Source organism: Accipiter gentilis, chromosome 19, assembly GCF_929443795.1.
Source record: "Accipiter gentilis chromosome 19, bAccGen1.1, whole genome shotgun sequence".
NCBI lineage: Eukaryota > Metazoa > Chordata > Aves > Accipitriformes > Accipitridae > Astur > Astur gentilis.
The window spans coordinates 21,896,861-21,914,085 of NC_064898.1; the positions used below are offsets into that span (position 1 = coordinate 21,896,861).

At 39.0% G+C, this 17,225-nt stretch overlaps 1 protein-coding gene across 9 annotated transcripts in view; it reads right to left on the reverse strand.

The window, feature by feature from the left end:
- PICALM (phosphatidylinositol binding clathrin assembly protein) overlaps positions 1–17,225 on the reverse strand; it is a 69,384-nt gene continuing 52,159 nt past the window's right edge. For 4 of the 9 annotated variants that reach the window (XM_049822860.1, XM_049822857.1, XM_049822861.1 and 1 more), the window contains 9 exons: positions 16,648–16,755; positions 15,580–15,711; positions 15,460–15,490; positions 14,523–14,622; positions 12,997–13,020; positions 10,896–10,955; positions 8,578–8,682; positions 2,251–2,353; positions 1–1,337 (listed from right to left, as the gene is read on the reverse strand). In XM_049822860.1, coding sequence (XP_049678817.1) covers positions 2,261–2,353; positions 8,578–8,682; positions 10,896–10,955; positions 12,997–13,020; positions 14,523–14,622; positions 15,460–15,490; positions 15,580–15,711; positions 16,648–16,755 — 653 coding nt within the window. In that variant the 3' untranslated portion in view covers positions 1–1,337; positions 2,251–2,260. Of the gene's footprint in view, positions 1,338–2,250; positions 2,354–8,577; positions 8,683–10,895; positions 10,956–12,996; positions 13,021–14,522; positions 14,623–15,459; positions 15,491–15,579; positions 15,712–16,647; positions 16,756–17,225 lie in introns of those variants that run through there. The other 5 variants (XM_049822858.1, XM_049822862.1, XM_049822864.1 and 2 more) reach the window with 3 other exon arrangements.

Below are 17,225 nucleotides of genomic sequence, written 5' to 3' on the forward strand. Positions count from 1 at the left end.
TTCTGTGGAAGCTGCATTTTATTTGAAAATCCACCCATTTTTGCTAACATACATTTTAATATTTTAAACAAAAATAGAATCTGCAGAGACAATGCAGCAAGTATGCTTAATTCATGTACAGAATTGCTTTCATATCATTGACTATCCTTCTGAAGGCCCCACTCCACCCAAAAGTTATGATGTATTTACACAGAGCACCGATCAACAGTGCTACTTTAATTCTTCGTTAACTAAATACCCACTAGACATATGTAAGGAAGCTACTTCCCCTTTTTTACTTTGAAAGGTACAGGATCATAAACATGGCACTAGCCAAATGAAAAGGCTTTCCCCACCCAACACACACCACCTCAGTTTTTTTTACAGGAAAGAAGGAAAGTCTTAAAGTGAAAGCAATTCCTCACATTCATTTTGGAAAGGCCTTATAATGTCAAATGTAAAAATAATGACATGCCAAGCACAAAGCAATAAAGTTCCTTCCCAATGCACTAATGCTGAATTAAAAATGTAGTGCTTCTTCTAGTCAGTTAACTGTTCCCTTGCAAAATCCTAGGCACAGAATTGACTATAAGGATTAATGCATTTTACAGCTCTTCCCTAATTCCCATATATACTGAGAATTCATTAGATTCAGACCTTTAAAATATTTAGTGCTCTGTATGTCAGCTGAAAAGCATTCTGAATCAGATTCATTCTTTGTGGATAAAAATCAGACATACTGTATACATCCATACTCATTTTTATAAGGAGGTTTTTTGATACAATATTAATGTTAAATTGATAATCATAAATAAATACAAACAATAATACATAAGGAATGTCTACTGCAAACTGAATATATAATTTTTAAAAAAAGTTAATTTCCATTACTGCTGTGCCTACATTTGTGAGGACTGAAGAAAAGGTAACTGCAGAATTAAGAGTTAGGATTTGACCCTCCCCTGCCCAAAGTCGTGTTTCGAGTTACGGTAAAGGACACACCTCCATTCCAGACAGCATTTCCAAACACCAATCTCAATTTCCAGAATAAAGGCTTCTCTTCATATGTTACCAATTATGGATATTATTAGAAGCTGAAAGTATTGACGTGTTAGTCACCAGGACAAAAAGTAGATCTTAGTCTTGATTCATGGCAATTCTTGGCTTTGTATTGTATATTGATGTTTTCTTACGGAGTTGTCCCAGGTTCCTTCATTGGTCTTCATCATTTCACTGCATCACTTAATGGAAGAGGAGAGTTTGAGAGACTGAAGTTCATTTTTTCCTGGAAGTGGGGGTTTACATCTTTTTGGAAACGTTCCGTTCTCTTCCATCTAACACAGTTACATAAACTGAATCTGGAAAGATTAAAAACCCTTATGTTAACATCCAACAGAAAAAGGACTTCACTAAAAACCTGTGAGCAAACTACCCCAAGATCTGAAGTTTTGAACAGAAATAAAAATTTTACCAGGGCCAGAAAACAACCAAAACCCATCAGGATGTTTTTCCAACTACACCAGCCTTTGGAACATCTCTTTCCAGTAAGCTGGCTTATCCAACAATAAAAAGACCCTACTTATCCATGCAATATTGTCACCAGTGGCAGCGTAACACAGATCAACATCATTATGAAGAAAACTCACGGCCATTTTTCATGCTGAACCAGAGGAGGCGCACAAAGAAAAGCAGATGCTGTGTGCAATAAAGCCTACTCTTTCTTTACGCTAGGCATTCTTGAATTTTTTCATGTTTTCACTCATTTTAGTATTCAATTCCCACCTGCCCCCGATTGATGAAAAAGAACAGAATTCCAGTGCACATCTGTACCAAAATTTAACCCTCGCACACATGAAACGAGTACCTCCTTCTGCATAAAGTGAACTCTTTGGTCAAGCAATCTGGTGAAGTGCACCAGCAGTCAGGTGTTTGCTGCTAACCAGGAACCCTGAACATTTTCCTGATGAAACGGTAAATACCAGGTAGTACCAGTTCCTTCTCCCTAACTGCAGCAAGTACCACGTGTGCTGGCTCTTGCAGTTCAGAGGGGAACTATCAAACTTTATTTCAAAAGGGCTTGATCCGGCCTTTAAACCGCTGCAGTTAAGTATACCGAGTTTCCAGGTCACTTCCACAATGCTTCCAACTCAACATGACTTGTTTTTATTTTCTTCAGAAACAGTTCTAGTCATGTTAATAAAACTTGCATTAGAACTTTAACTTTGTTCTATATCACAAAAACCAGCATCTCCCCAGAATAATGGACAATACCTAAGTTGTTCTACAAGAAATCCTGGAGAGAGAGCTCTGCAAAGGGATCCTTTCCTGAGGCTCTGTGAGGACTCTGACTGGAAGGGCTGGATGCTGCAGACAGCTAGTAGGAAAGACGACAGAGAAAGGGAAAGAAAAAGAAAAAAAGGTCTCAGAATGACAGAATATGAAAGCTGAACGTGTAATGAAAGGACAAGGGGAGGTTAAGAGGCAAACTTGGCAGAAATCAACTATTAAAACAAGGTGTTTGGTCATATGGAAAACGGAAAGCCTCTTCAATGGTTGGAGTAATGCAGAAACAAGCCGGACATGACCCTCCAGAAAGGAAACTTCAACTGGCATTTGCCAAGTGAGCAGATAACCTCACGCTTTCACAGCGGCTTTCTTCAAAAGATGATACAAAACATGAAGCCTGACACTCCCGTGAAGCAGGTTAGCGCTCTCCCCGCTTTACTGGCAAAACTACGTACTGGCAGGGAGAGACGGGACTGGGGGTCTGGCCAGAGCATGGCAGCTTGCCAGGTGCCTTCTCCAGAAGAAACAGCTCTCAGCATCTTTTCCTCTCAAAACAGCATGTGTATAAAACGAAGCTGGAGAGCAGACAACAGGTAATTGTCACGCTGGGGCCTAAAAGGAGAACATGGGATACATTCTGGGGCTAGAAAAAAAATACAGTATATGAGAGTTTGTTAACTACTGCCATTTTAGGTGAGAACTGAAGACTGAGACCAGTAGTCTATACTATCTATACTAACAAAAATCACGTCCTATTGCCATGTATTTAAAGCACCACACGACAAATCCAGCCATATAATGCACATAATTTACAAGTAGCTAATATTGGCATTCCAGCTGCTGCTGCTGGAAGGCACCAATAATCTGCAGGCTGTAATTGCAGGATTATCTGCTGTTGGTTGATTTTATTATTTTTTTTTTAGCTGTTTTCCTTCTTTGTTAGTGCTTTCCCAGTTATAAATGGTGCTTTATTAAATTCTATTTGCCTTCCCTCCTCATAGAACTTGCATATTTTTGCAGTTACAAGTAAAAGTGAGCTTTCTCCATTTCAGGTTCCATCACTTTTAACAATTTACTCGTAATTGAGGCACTAATCGCCACTGCATATTTGCACTTCATATCCATTGCAAAAAAAATGTATGAAGACGTATTTCCTTTGGAAATACCGAATGCCTGCCAACCTATGCATGACAGGGAACATGCTTATGGGAACTGCTTGCAGAAGTGCCCAGAGTGTAAATATTGCCATTGCAAATTTAAGTTTTTCACATTAATGTCTATCTCGGAAACCACATGAGGAGAAGGAGTTCTTTCAGGATAAGTCCCCTCTGTCTGGCTTGGAATCTTTATCTCCCTCCCCAAACCCCACCCCCAATGGGGCACTCGAATCCAGTCCCCATAAACAGATTATGGGAGAGTCATGAGACAGAATGGGAAGTGCTTGAGAAGCAGTTTCAGGATGTCAGAAGTTCCCCTTTTAAACTCGGTTCTTCCCTTTGGAAAGCCGTAGCTCAACACACCCCAGCACTCTCCAGGATTTGAGCCAGACTAATGATCAAGTCCAACAGTCATAACTTCAGCAAGGCACGCCTGCTGCGACTTGATTTCATGAGACATTCTTCCTCTTCATGGTCAAATGGCTTGAAGTCGCATATTAAAAGTCCTGTGAAATTGAGTTGGCAAATCTCCAACTGATATCAAGTCCAAAGTAATGTCCCAGTTTGAAAGCAGTGTGGAAGACTGGTAGGTTTAGAGCTCTGTCATTTGTGCAACATCAGCGTATAACCAGAAACAGAGGCGAAATTTCAGAAGGCCTGTTCAGGTTAAATACTGGGAAAAAAACTTGATGCTGCTGCTTCCTAGATGCCCCAGCCAAATTCAGACAAGACACAGTACCTTACAGTAAATACATATTTTAATGAGATTCCTCTAATTATTAAAAAGGAGGCCTAAAAAAAAAAAAATGTGGAAAGTACAGTTTGGCAGTTTCCTACATTGCATCTACCCAGAATACTGCTTATAAATATACCTGAAAACCAGAACCTACCGTAGCAGTTTCTAAGGAGAAGCATTTAAAACAACAGCGCTGGCCATCAGTTTCTCTAGTGCTAATGATGTCTAGAACTGTGCATTTAGCCTCCTTACTGCCCAGTGCTTGCGTGATCTGAAATGCAGTGTACTGTGCTGGATCAGACCCAAGGCTCAGTCTCACCTCCAACAGCAGCTGTCACTTCTTACTGCTTCCAACAAAGGCAAAAACTCCCCAGAGTCACAGTAACACAGAAGAACCCATCTGTAAGCGAGTGCTGTGCCGATTCCCATCCTTAGCTTAATACTGATTTCTCATTAAACAAGTCTGTCAGGCTGGTTTAGCATATATTTTAGGATTAATATGCCAAAAGGAACACCTGTAAAGTCTACTTTCTGGCATAAGTCTGTCCTGAACTTCATACCCTGTTCTTCCATTTTCAAAAAAAGAAAACCAAGCCAAAAATCAAAACTAAACCACAATCAAAAAAACCCCCCAAAAACCAACTTACTCATTTGCACATTTACCTATTCTTTACCATCACCAGGCGATCCCTCCTACTACTTCTTCTGTACAATTCAGTGAAGTTAACAACTGCACTGTTACAATTCACACAGATGCTAGCAGTAGGCTGAGTAATTTCTTTATTCTATTTTAAATCATAAAATTTTCACTACCCAGCTGCTTCCCCTCCTAAGGCTATGTCATTTTTGGGGTAATCAGACTAGAATACGTAACACTTAAAAGGCACACCACTGATTTGTCAGTATTGTACCATTTTGTATTAGCCAACACGATAACATTTTTGGTGGTGGTGAACATTCAAGCACTGCTGTTGTGCATTACAACACTCAGGTCTTACAATGGGTAGTTATATTCCAGTTAACTGTGCATCATTTGGATCTGGCTTGTCTGAAATTTTCTGCATTTGCTGTACTGCATCACGTCTGCCATCACCCTGGCTGCTCTTTAACCTTGTCTGGACCATCGATTCAGCCTGTCCCTTCCTCATACACACACACATCCTCCTACCCACCGGGTAAAATTTAATCACACAACTCCAACCACTCTCACTGTTCTGGGTAGCACGATATAATATTTTGCAGTGAGGAAAGCCTGCTATTTTTATCATGATGAAAACTATTACTCTCTTTCTCAAGGAAGAAATACTGACCATAATGCAAGGTAAGCATTTTCCAACAAAAGCACACACTAGTTTCTTTTAAAACTACATGTACCTTCTACACCTAGAAAAGAAGCAAGTGTTCTAGTCTCATTCTCAATTGTTTCAAATTATTTTGCCCTTAAAAAACCCAACAAACTACCCTTGCTTTTGATAGCAATTAGAAATAAAGTTGCATGCATGTAAACAGAACACTTGAAACAGAAGCAAAACAGGTATGTCTGGAGGTAGGAAAAGTATATTTAAGACAAATCCTTACGAGTATCAAGTTAGGAACACCAGTTTAAACTATAAAGAAACTGGACAACATTGGGATGCCTGTTTTACCAGTCAGTGTGCAAAGTAGGAGGAGTTCCCACCACACTACAACTTGGCAATATAATTTTTCAGCAACAACTTCATATCTCTCATTATGCTTTTAAGTACCTTCAAATTTCTTTAACTGCAGACAGCAACCAAGATCTATCAGCAGACTAGAGGTAAGTGATAGAATTTAGTGCTTTAAACATAAATATGAAAAACAACTTAGTTTTTGGCAGTGATGACATCATGGACAAAACCTGTATCAGAGTAATGGTGTTTAGAGTGATCCACGTGGGCTGTAGGCAGTTTGAATTGTGTGCCTTTCAGGTAACCCTTATTCATTCTTTAAGATTTGTTAACTTACCACAAGAACACACATTTTTATTCCTTTTCCTCTTTCTATTTCTGGCACAACAGGAGTATTAACTAAACCTAAACAGAGAGCTCTCAGAAGCACCTCAAGACTAAGCATACAGTAAATTTAGTGTAATAATACCGTAATTCCCCTCTGTGGCTACACGGTAGTAAATGCCATCTCTGCCGTACACAGGGAAGCAGCTCTCACATGCAGCTTTTGTGTCATTTAAGTCGCTTTATTGATGCCAGACTTCTGAAAATTCAACGCCTGCAAGCAATGCAGACTGTGTGTCTTGGGGAAAATCCTTCCTGGTCACACAGCAAATGCCAGTTCAAAGGGTGTGTTTTCTTTCAAATTAATTCTCACAGGAGCCAAACATGTCAGATAAGCACAATAAATACAGCTCTACACACCTCACTTGTGACTAATTCTGCTTTCTCCTGTTATGACAGCCAGCTGGGATTCAACCTAGACCAAGCCCTGCAATGTCAAACAAAGCAGAAAGGCTCGCCTAGCCATTCAGACCTACCTACCTGTTTATAACTGAATTAGGCAGGTAGGCAGATTTATTTATTTTTTTTTAAAGGGACATTTCAAAATCGATGTTTTGGTAATTGCAGAAAAAACTTTTTATCCTTGGGAATCCTTTAACTTGTTCTCTATTTAAGAAGCGTCATAAACACATTTTTTCCCCCCCTTGAAATAGCATAAAACCCATGTGCAAGATACCGTATCACTTGTCTTAAGTGACAGTGAATGCGCAAAGCAGCTCTCAGAAGTCCAGGAGAAAGTCAACTGAAAACTGCATTTCTAGCTAAAGAAATCTAACAGCACCTCTTTCAGATAAAGCCTTTAAAACAATAATTTAAAAGATCTATCCACAAGGCTCTATTTTAAGGAAGACAATGGACATACTGCCCACTGGCAGCACACAGCATAGCCTCTCCTGTTAAAGGATCAGATTCAAGCACTGGAAAAGGTTGGAGGGTCTTTTCCCTCTCAACCTACTGCTGAATTCTTTTCTCTCCACACTCTAGTCCCAAACCCAAACACATACACCAACGTATACCTAAGTGAAGTTATACATGCATGTTTTTAAACAAGTCACCTGCAAAGACAAAGCTCTTTATAGTAAGATCAAGACACAGTCCCGATATTTGACATGTTTCTAATAGAGCCATGATGTACAATGTCAACTCTGACAAAGACACATTTGACTAGTAAGTAAAAATACGATGTTAATGCTGGGGTTCCAATCTGCCAACTAAACTTGGCTCTGCCTCTGACTACAGTTTACAAACGCAGTCTTAACGATCTCAATATTTTCTGAAAGTAGTATGAAGGCGTTCAACGTTGTCCATCCCCCCTCCTTCCCATTGTTTTTTAATGTTTTTCCTACTGCAAAAAACCACCCTTATCTTCAGATGGCTATTGGGTTAAAAAAGTGAGTTCACATAGGAACGTCTCAGTGACAGAAGTCTGCAAAACAAACAATAAAAGGTTCATATTTAACTCCAGTATTGATAAGGTCAGGTCTTAATGTTCATCAGAGTAACCCTTCAGCACACTTATTCCAGTACGTTAGGTAATGAACACAATATATCACAAGAAGCAGAAAAGCAGGCAATTTAAGGAACACTCCATTTAACGTAACACTTTACTTAACAGTGAAAGGCCAGATAGACTTGTATAGCTCTTATGTTCACTATGCTGTAAATACTGCCTTCTGCAAAAACACGGAGGAATACAAAGACCTTTGGAGAATACAATGGCTAAAACTAGATGAAGGTGCCATGTGCCTCCCACTGAGTGGTCAGTGCTAACAACCAGGTGTTGGGTTGAAGTTTCACCAGGTTTGACACCATATTCTTTTCAAACCCATCTATAACATTCAGAGACTTAAAAGGTTACATATACCCTGTTTGTCCCCTGCAAAATGCTATATAAGCATGCAGCTTACACTTAAAAAAAAGAAAAGTTTACAGCTACTGCCAGCCTTGGTGACTTTATAATCTAATACTGTTAAGTGTAACAGGGCAAAGAACAGTGCCACATCCACTTAGGAAAAAGCTGTAATAGGGCAATCTCACAAAGCCACACTCGGAGATAAAGCAGCAGACAACGTGAACTTTGGGAAAGAAGCCCCTCTTCAGCAAACAGCACAGACATTAGCTGTTCTTATCCTTTCACTGAAGTGTTGAGAATCATCTCAGACACATTCCCAGAAAAAACCAATGCCTTAAAACACTATCCTCTTTGCTTCTGTAAAACAAACTTGATGCTGCCAACCTGGATATAAGAAGCTATGAAGCAATCCTTACATGAACTACTGCACTTGTGCAACACATTTGTCCAACACAAGAAAATATTAAAATACTTTTAAAGAAACTGACCCAGCTGTGATTTGTTCCCAACACCAATGATTTTTAATATACACACCTGTGCTCCCGGTACAGGGCCAAAAGGGTTTGGTGGTCTCATGACTGGCTGACTGTATATTAAAGTTGGCTGTGTCATTACTGGTATGCCTCCCATCTGTGATGGCTAAAAAAATCCAGACAACATCAAATCACATATAGCATTAATACATTGCAAGTATTTAAGGAGAGAAAAGAAAATGGCAAATGGGTGAAAAGTCTTGGTCTTATTTGATAAATGCAGTCATACAAGGTCTTTCTGCAATACTGTGCAAATAAAGGTTACTACAAAGGAATATTAGAGTCTTTTCAAGGAATACTCTCAATAACAACTGAGCCCATTTAATCTCTTGCTGCAAAGATGTGAAACACTAAAATACTTGTTTAAGCACAAGCATTTGTGCTGGTCCTCTTGCTTCCAAAACTGAGGTCTGACAACACTTCCCTGTCTGCCTTTGAAAGCACAAGCACAAAGTTTTACAGATATCAACGCAGAGCTGACAGAGTTCAATAAAAATTGAAAACAGAGGACTGTACGTACAGCTAATGTTAAGTCATTATGCAATCAAAGTCTAAAGTGTTACTGACACTCTGGCCGAGCCAAATTAAGAGTTTAACATATATTAATGGTCTTAGAAGCCAGGTTTTATTTGCTTTACATAGATGCCCACTCTGGCGCTAATTTTGGCACTCCTCTCAGGCTTGCGTTGATACCCAGCAGCAGCCCCACTAAAGCAATCCCCACTCCCAGCAGCTTTTCCTTGACTAATCCTGGTACTCCTCCTATCGTGCCAACCAGCTGTTTGGACAATCCCACGGTGAAGCCATTCAAGAAACTGACCCTGATAAAAACACCCTACAAAAAAGTTAGTTAAAAACAACTGCTGGCACAACGAAGGCACAGGGACCAGCAGCCAGGGAGTGCAAAGGAACTAACGAAACTGCCCGTCCCAGTACGCCCTCACCAAGGGAAAAGCCTGCTACTAGACTGCCGCTTAGAAATGGCCACGCTCAGAGCTATCGTACCTACTACTGCTTTTAGGAAAAATGAAACGCAAGGGTTGTAAAATGGGTCAACATTTCAGAGATTCCTAGCAGGCAATGTTCTGAGTAAAGTCTGAATGAGCCAGGAGAGTTTTCAGGATGTTATAAAGCCTGCTGGTCCTCCTGTAATGGCCCATCTCACCCACCCGCTCAGACGTTGCACGTTTTTGAACAAGTAACAGCAACTCAGGATAACAGAGCTGTGGCTCCTATTAATTCCAGTTTCCGTTTCACATTGGCATTTAAACCCCATAACGAAAGTTGCTTTACGAAACATGCAAGATTACTTTCTTTACACTAAATATGTTACCTTCTCCAGCTGCTGAGTCAAAATAACTAAGAAAACGCTTCCAGTACCATCAGTGCAAAGTTGTGTGGATCGAGTTTGAATCAACACTAACGGTAGTTTAACTGTGACTTTGCACAAGAACATACTACAGGAGTTCGTGGATGGGTAATGGGGAACATGATGCTCTCCCAAAACACCCTCAAGAACACAGCTGGCCCCTTTTGCAGTTCACTTACGGAGCATATAGCAGTTACAAATCATTAATCTAATTTGATTATATGATGAAACATTTAGCCTTTTTACTCTACTAATCTGTGAGCCATTTAGCAGAATAACTGTTCTAAGGAAGGTCTCTCCCCTTTTATTCACCCAGCAAAGCTGCGCTACATCAAAACCATACTAATAAAGAGTTGAGGTGTATCATTACAGAAATATTTTAAATTTGAGATAAGAAGAAAAATTTGAACAACTTCTCAGAGCAACAAGCGGCAAGGTCAGGTTTATGTTGAAATTCTTCGGGGACTGGTGTGTCCCCAAGAGATTTGATTCGCAAGCAACACCTCAACACACAGCAGTGTCACAAACTTGCAGTTTTGTGACATTGATCATTACAGATACCTTTTGCTGAGGTTGGGAGCAAGTATTTAAGGAAGGTTTCACTTCACCGATAAAACATGCCTGTTGTCAATGTAACTATCTATACTCACATGATACACTTATTTTGATGGTACACTTATTTCTATGCCAATAAAGCCCACCGAGAATAGTGTCTTGATTTTAAAAAGTTTATGAAAAACTAAGTTATGTAGGAAAGGGCGGACAATTTCAGACAAAAACCACTGAAATTGTTCAGAAAACAGGACTTAATGATTCGGTGAAGAATAAACCAATAGGAGCTGAAATTCAGTCTTCAGTAAAATAGTTCAGAAAGATGACTACTACCAAACTATAAGCAATCAAATGATACACAGCATCTGAATTCTTAGTGTTGCAGGAGTTCCACTCACCATCCCGTAGCCCATCATTCCTGTTGGCGTTGTGGCAGGATATGCCATTACAGGTGGTGCCTGGTGTGAAAAACAGTGGTGAACTGAGAGGAGAAGAGATCAGCTGCGTACTGGTAAGGCATTGCTTTCTAAGGGTCAACTGCAGCACTTAGCTTACTATGAATATAGCACAGAATAAATAGGGTTTGCAGTCTCGTGTTAAGAGTGTATCCAATTATTTCAGATGGAAAACAATACCTAAGCTAAAGTTTCTAGGCGATCTTCTAGGAAAATCTACAGTTACATAGTTGCTTTTCACCTATTAGGATTCTGGCTGACTAAACTAAACTGCAAGCTACCGTTCTCTCAGCATCCTCTTTAAAGAACACAGTATGAGACAGACAAGTTTGAGAGAGAAAATTCAGGAAGCAGAAGCATTTTTTTAATCCCATGAAGTATATACCTATATTTCAATATCAGAAGTAATGGTGCAGAAGGAGTCTTAAGAAAGAATTTTAAAGACTGAAAGACCAAATTACCATTGCTTCTGCCGACATTACAGGAATTCTCTTCTCTTTAGCCAGGATGTACACGTTATGGGGATTCTCCTATCATGCTTCAGTATAAATTCGACTCTAACATGAATATCCAACTTGCATTCCCTCTCACTCACCCACTTAGTACAGTGAATTTGAACAGGTTAAAAGTCCTCTTAGTATTTTGCACATATGTTTATATTACCCTTAACCTAAGTTAACTTTTATGAAGTTACAGTCAGATTGCCGTCAACAAAACCTAGGGTGAAGCTACATTTTGTAAACAACTTGGCAACGTATAGGCAGAAAAACAGCTGATAACTCTTAGAAAGAAAAATATATTAAAGACAGTTCTTCATATCCCAACCATATTCTTTGCTCTACAGTTTCATTATCCAGTTTCTAAATCAGTATTAACTCTTACAAGGACAAAAAAAGGTTTTTTTCCAGACTACAAATTGGTGTTTACAAATAATGAGACAACTTGCTGTCTGTCCACTCCACCTCCTGTTAGTCTCTCCTTTAACAAAAACCAGTCTAATTTTCATGCTGTCGCTGAGGGGATTACTGACAAGACAAAGACCATATGCATTTCTTGGTACACAGAGATTATTCATACAGAAAAGAGGAAAGTGACAAAATATTAATAATACTGGATTAATTAAAGCAGATAAATTGTAATATCATGAATAGGACATCAGCAAAGCTGCTTCTGAATTCAGTTCTAAGGTATCAGCTGCCTTTTCATAGTAGCCAGTATCGCTGGCATTTCAATCGCCATCAGAGCAGATTTCCCCGATCGAGAATTACCTGGACTGTGTACTATCCATATACTTCACACAGCTGGCAAAGCTATCCTGAAAATCACTACTTTTTTGTTTTGCTTGCGTATCCACACATATAAACATGCTGACTAAATTTATTTTTGAGTGCTCAAGTATGGACCTACCATCCTTTAGTTACAGAGTTACCCTGCAATAAAAACAGAATACAGGGAAAGACCAATATCACTGTTGACATAAAGAAAAAAATACTTTGAAATGAAAGACGGCATTCCTCAGACAGCAAGCACAGGTTATTGCTTGCCCTTTGTAAACTGTCAGCATGGATTTTCTTTTTTTATATGAGCATTAACGACATATTGGTCTCTCCCCACTAAAAAAAAAACATTAAAAAAAAATAAAAAAAAATCAAGATCTACCATAAACGTGGATAAAGTGCCAAGTATAACAGAAGCCCGTGAGGTTTCATGCAGTTATTCAAACACAAACATTTTTATCTTCATTCAAAATTCACCAAGTGCATTGAAGGCAGCACAGACACACACCCCAGCTCTCTGGCAGCGAATGGTACAGTTTAAAGCAAGGAAAAATAATCTTGGTATTTCCCATGCCATCATTCGAGTCAAGAGCCTGCAGACCACCTATGAAGTTCGTGTATGCTAGGAAAAGCTCAATTTTTGGCACACCAAAGATTTTAAAATGAGAAATGTGTAAATAGCAAGAAGGTTATGAGATTCTGCAACAGCAGTGGTTAATATCAGCATGCCAGTCGATTGCAAAAAGGCTGTGGGTTGTTTCACTTACGTATTGTGGAAAATGCATGCCATTCTGTATTTCCCAGGGAGAACAATTACATAATGCAATAACACTGGATTAGAAGCAAATACTTACACAACAGAATATACACAGATAGCATTTTAGTTCACAAATACATTAAATGTTTACCCCAACACATTCTTGTAATTCAAGTCATTTACTGAGACAACATACACCTGTGATACTGTCATTGTTATTAGGTTTGTAATTGTTTTGCATAGTCCATTTATTTGGTATATGCCTTTTTTCCAAAGACAAGAAAGCCTTATTTTCAAAGGCATATTGATTTAGCAAGCAGCAGCAACTCCACAATAAATAGACCAGCAGAGGAAAACAAACTTTTTTCCCCCCAGATTATTTCAATTTCAAGATTTTTTATGTTAATAGAACAGTTTCACAGGAAAAGAAGTGTCTCAACAGTATCTCTAAATAATAATAGCTGTTAAATGTAATGACTTATCACAAGAAGATGTATAAACAAGACATGAGTTATTGAACAGATTCAAGCACACAAGTAAACTGAAACCACCAGTCCCTAAAGCAGGTGAGTCGTTACGGTTTCTTCAACATCTACGCACCCTCCAGTAAGGTCCACAAACGTTTCTCCCTCCACAATTGCAGTGAGTTGATAAGGGACACCCAGTAGGGAAGAGGTGGTAGATCCAGAGAGACAAGCTCTCTCTTTCCAAATCCACAACGCTGCATTATTACACTGTGGATTCAACCTCCCCCAGTCAATTACAGTCAGATGCAATAAATCTGGGGCGATTTGTTACCTGTTCTGTCCACATACAGTTCTCCAGATCATTGGTGAAAGGGTGAGTAGGATTCACATGCAAAGATGTTCTGTTAGCATTGTGAAAACTACTCTTGTAAACTCTTAGCCCTCGCTCTACATGCTACCCCCAAATCCTTGCTAATACTACCTGCCACAATAGACACTACGAAGCTGATCACCAAAATTGACATGCGTTAAAAACAATTGCACACATTGGGGCAGGAAAGCAGTAGTTACGTACATTAAGAAAGCTATAGCCCACGTCACTGGACAGACACCTCTACAAGTATCAAGAGGATTAATCTCTCAGCCCGTTCTCACCCCCCGAGCAGGCTGAGCTGTAATGTTATACGTACTGGACATATCAGTGCACCTGAAGAACATACTTTTCACACTTTTACTTTTCTAGACTGCAAAGTCCCCACCCCCACCCCCCCGAATTCAGTTTTATGTCAGTTGAATGAAACACAAAGGCTGCTATCTTGCCATAAGAGAGGCTGGTCAAACACTACTGAAGTTTATGCTAAACCTGCACATGTCACATCACCAACTATTCACTAGAACCGCACAGCTAAGAAAAAGAAATCCAATCAGTACACATCTCAAACTGACCACTTCTTCAATTTTCTACTACCCTTTTACCACAACTATAGATTACTTTCAAATTTCTCTGTTATACATCAGCCTGCATCTCAGTTGCAGGGAACTCACTATTTTAAAATGAGTATTTGCTTACCAACGTTGGAGCATTCCACGCAGTTGTAGGTGCAATCTTGGGTTGCCAGTTGGAACCACCTGTTAGTTTCTTTTCACCTGGCTGAGTCCAGTTTACATCACTTCAAACAAATTTTTTTAAGAATTGTTAGAAAACATTGGATTTTTCTCACAAAACTCCCTCAGGTAAACACTGTTTCTCTTGGAAGTGCAGCTTCTTTTGTTAGTGAAGCAGCTCATTTAGCAAAGGAGTTGATAAAAGGTGTCATGAGAGCTTGTTTTGGCTAGGAAGAGTAAGGTAATATGTTCAACATGAGGCACCTCAGCTTTATCTAATCTCAGTCAAGTTCCCCAGTACCACTAAGGTAGTCTAGCTGACTTTCCTTGGGTCAAGATAATTTAGTTAGGAGCAACTGCATACTAGATTTCTGAATGATTTCAGAGTTGGCACAGATGGTCCCGATAAGCCTGAAATTTGCTAAACACACTCTTAACTTTGCTGCTAGAGCAGATGTTCACTATTCCAGAATACGCCCTGCTTCAAAATTCACTTGTCTGAAGGTCAACCACAGGTCAGAGGTTGTAGTTTCACAATCTTTAATATAGCTCTGCACACACTCAGATCGCACAAAGTATTTCATTTGTAAGGTGTGCCAAGTTTACCTACAACTACAAAGAAGCATTTTGATGAACTATTTTCCTAAACATATACAAGCCTGAAAGGAATCAGCGACAGGACACCTTGCCTGCTGTTTTCACTGTCACTACCACTCAGTCTACAGTCACCTTCCAACAGCTCTCAACAATTCACTGTACCTTGTATGAGAAACAAAGTACAATCCCAAACGTGCTCTGAAGGTTAACATTATGTTGTTATGCACAGGTTTGAACCTGCACTTGCATAAAATTTTACTATCAAGAAAAAACAAAATGTTCCACTTTTGACTAAGCATACTCACTTTTTAGTAGTTCCATTTCCAATGCCCAAATCTGTTACAAAGTAGAAAAAGATACTATTGAAATTCTATTCATTTAAAAGAATGAAATAAGTATATGTATGTTAGTGGTTCAATACTTACTGCCTACAAGATTGGCTAAAGATGAATCCAGATCATCTGACACTAATTTGTTAGGTGGTACTTTGGCAACTGGAAGACTCTGGTTTTGAGAGGCCACTGTTGGTTTTAGGAGACCACCTAGTTCATCAAACCCTTGGAATAACAAACATAAAAGAAGTGATTTGAATCACAGGCCTCCCGTGAATGTCATGACATTCAATTAAAGACAGCAAGTTCAACACAATGGCTAAAATAAAAAGTTTAAACTAGTGATGCTACACTATACAAGACGGATAAAACTTCTTACGCTTCTAAATAAAGGAGGTATTTACTACAGAAGGGAGATTTCACTTTACTAGTTTAACCTACGTGACATCAATTTGACATGGAACGGATTCACAATGACTGCAAAGCAACCAAAACGTAAAACAAAATACAGATTAAATATGTAAAGTATTTCAATCTTATAAAAACACATATGTATTTGCTTTTAGCGGACCACTGGTTTGCCCAAAAAGAATCCAATGTCAAGAGTCCAATGTCAAAAGCCCAGAAAGTATTTACTTTCCAGATGCTCAAAAGAGCAGAATGAGTACTAACTACAACTACAATCCAAATTAGCTGTGTATATTTTGATAATTTATCAGTTTCTGAAATAATCTTAATATCAAAGGAGTAACATGTAGGCAAAGAAGTGCCAAGAATGTGTCACACAGACATATAAAATTAAGATGCAACTTTACCTCTTCCAGCCACACTCTACAAATACAGACTTAATTTCACTTGACATCATGTAAAAATGAATGCTGTTCACTGTATGAAATTTTAATGCACAAAATATTTAAGCAGAGGAAATCAATGTAAACTCTTCAGCAGGGTCCACATAGAAATAGTATGTAAGGAAAAATTATTTGATTAATAAAGAAAAACTGGATGAAGAATGCTGCTATTGACCTTTTAAAGTCAGCTTTGCTTTCTTCAGCTGGAACACTGTCACAGACGTGTAAGTAAATACAGATTAAGAGATTTATATCTCAAGAATAAAAAAAGTTAAAGAACATATGTCATCTATTTTAGTAAGTGTCTTACCACCAGAATCTAGGACAACACTAGAAGATTTGTTTCCAAACACAGACTCAAAGTCAACATTAAGGCCAGCTGATGGCTGTGGTTGAGCAACAGGAGATGGAGTGAACCCTGTGGGGAAAAAGAAAGAAGTGGAATGTTTTTATACAGCATTTCCCTTGAATCCACCTTTTTTATGCAAGACAAATCAAATAAATATGTAGATTATTTAAGTACCACAGAAAGACTAGGAATACCTCAAAGGTCCAGATTACACCCCGACACCAAGAAGCACGTACAGAGAGAGCTGGCAGCCGTTTACTGAAGAGTAACTAAAGTTACTCCCCCCCAAAAATGGTTTTGTCCCAAAAACTGGACAGACAGGCCATAAAAGACACTCCTCCTCCCCCAGTTGCTGAATCTCTGGACTAACTTTTCACATCTTCCTTATTCTTTTACCAAATACTTGCAAAAAAAAATTATTCAGCAACTAATCACCATGCTTCTCCAGGAAAAGAAGCTGTCTGGGTACAGCATCTGTTTCAAGATTACCTGCCTGAAGATTATTCCCTCTGTATTTTGTGTTAGCTGAGCAGTTCTCT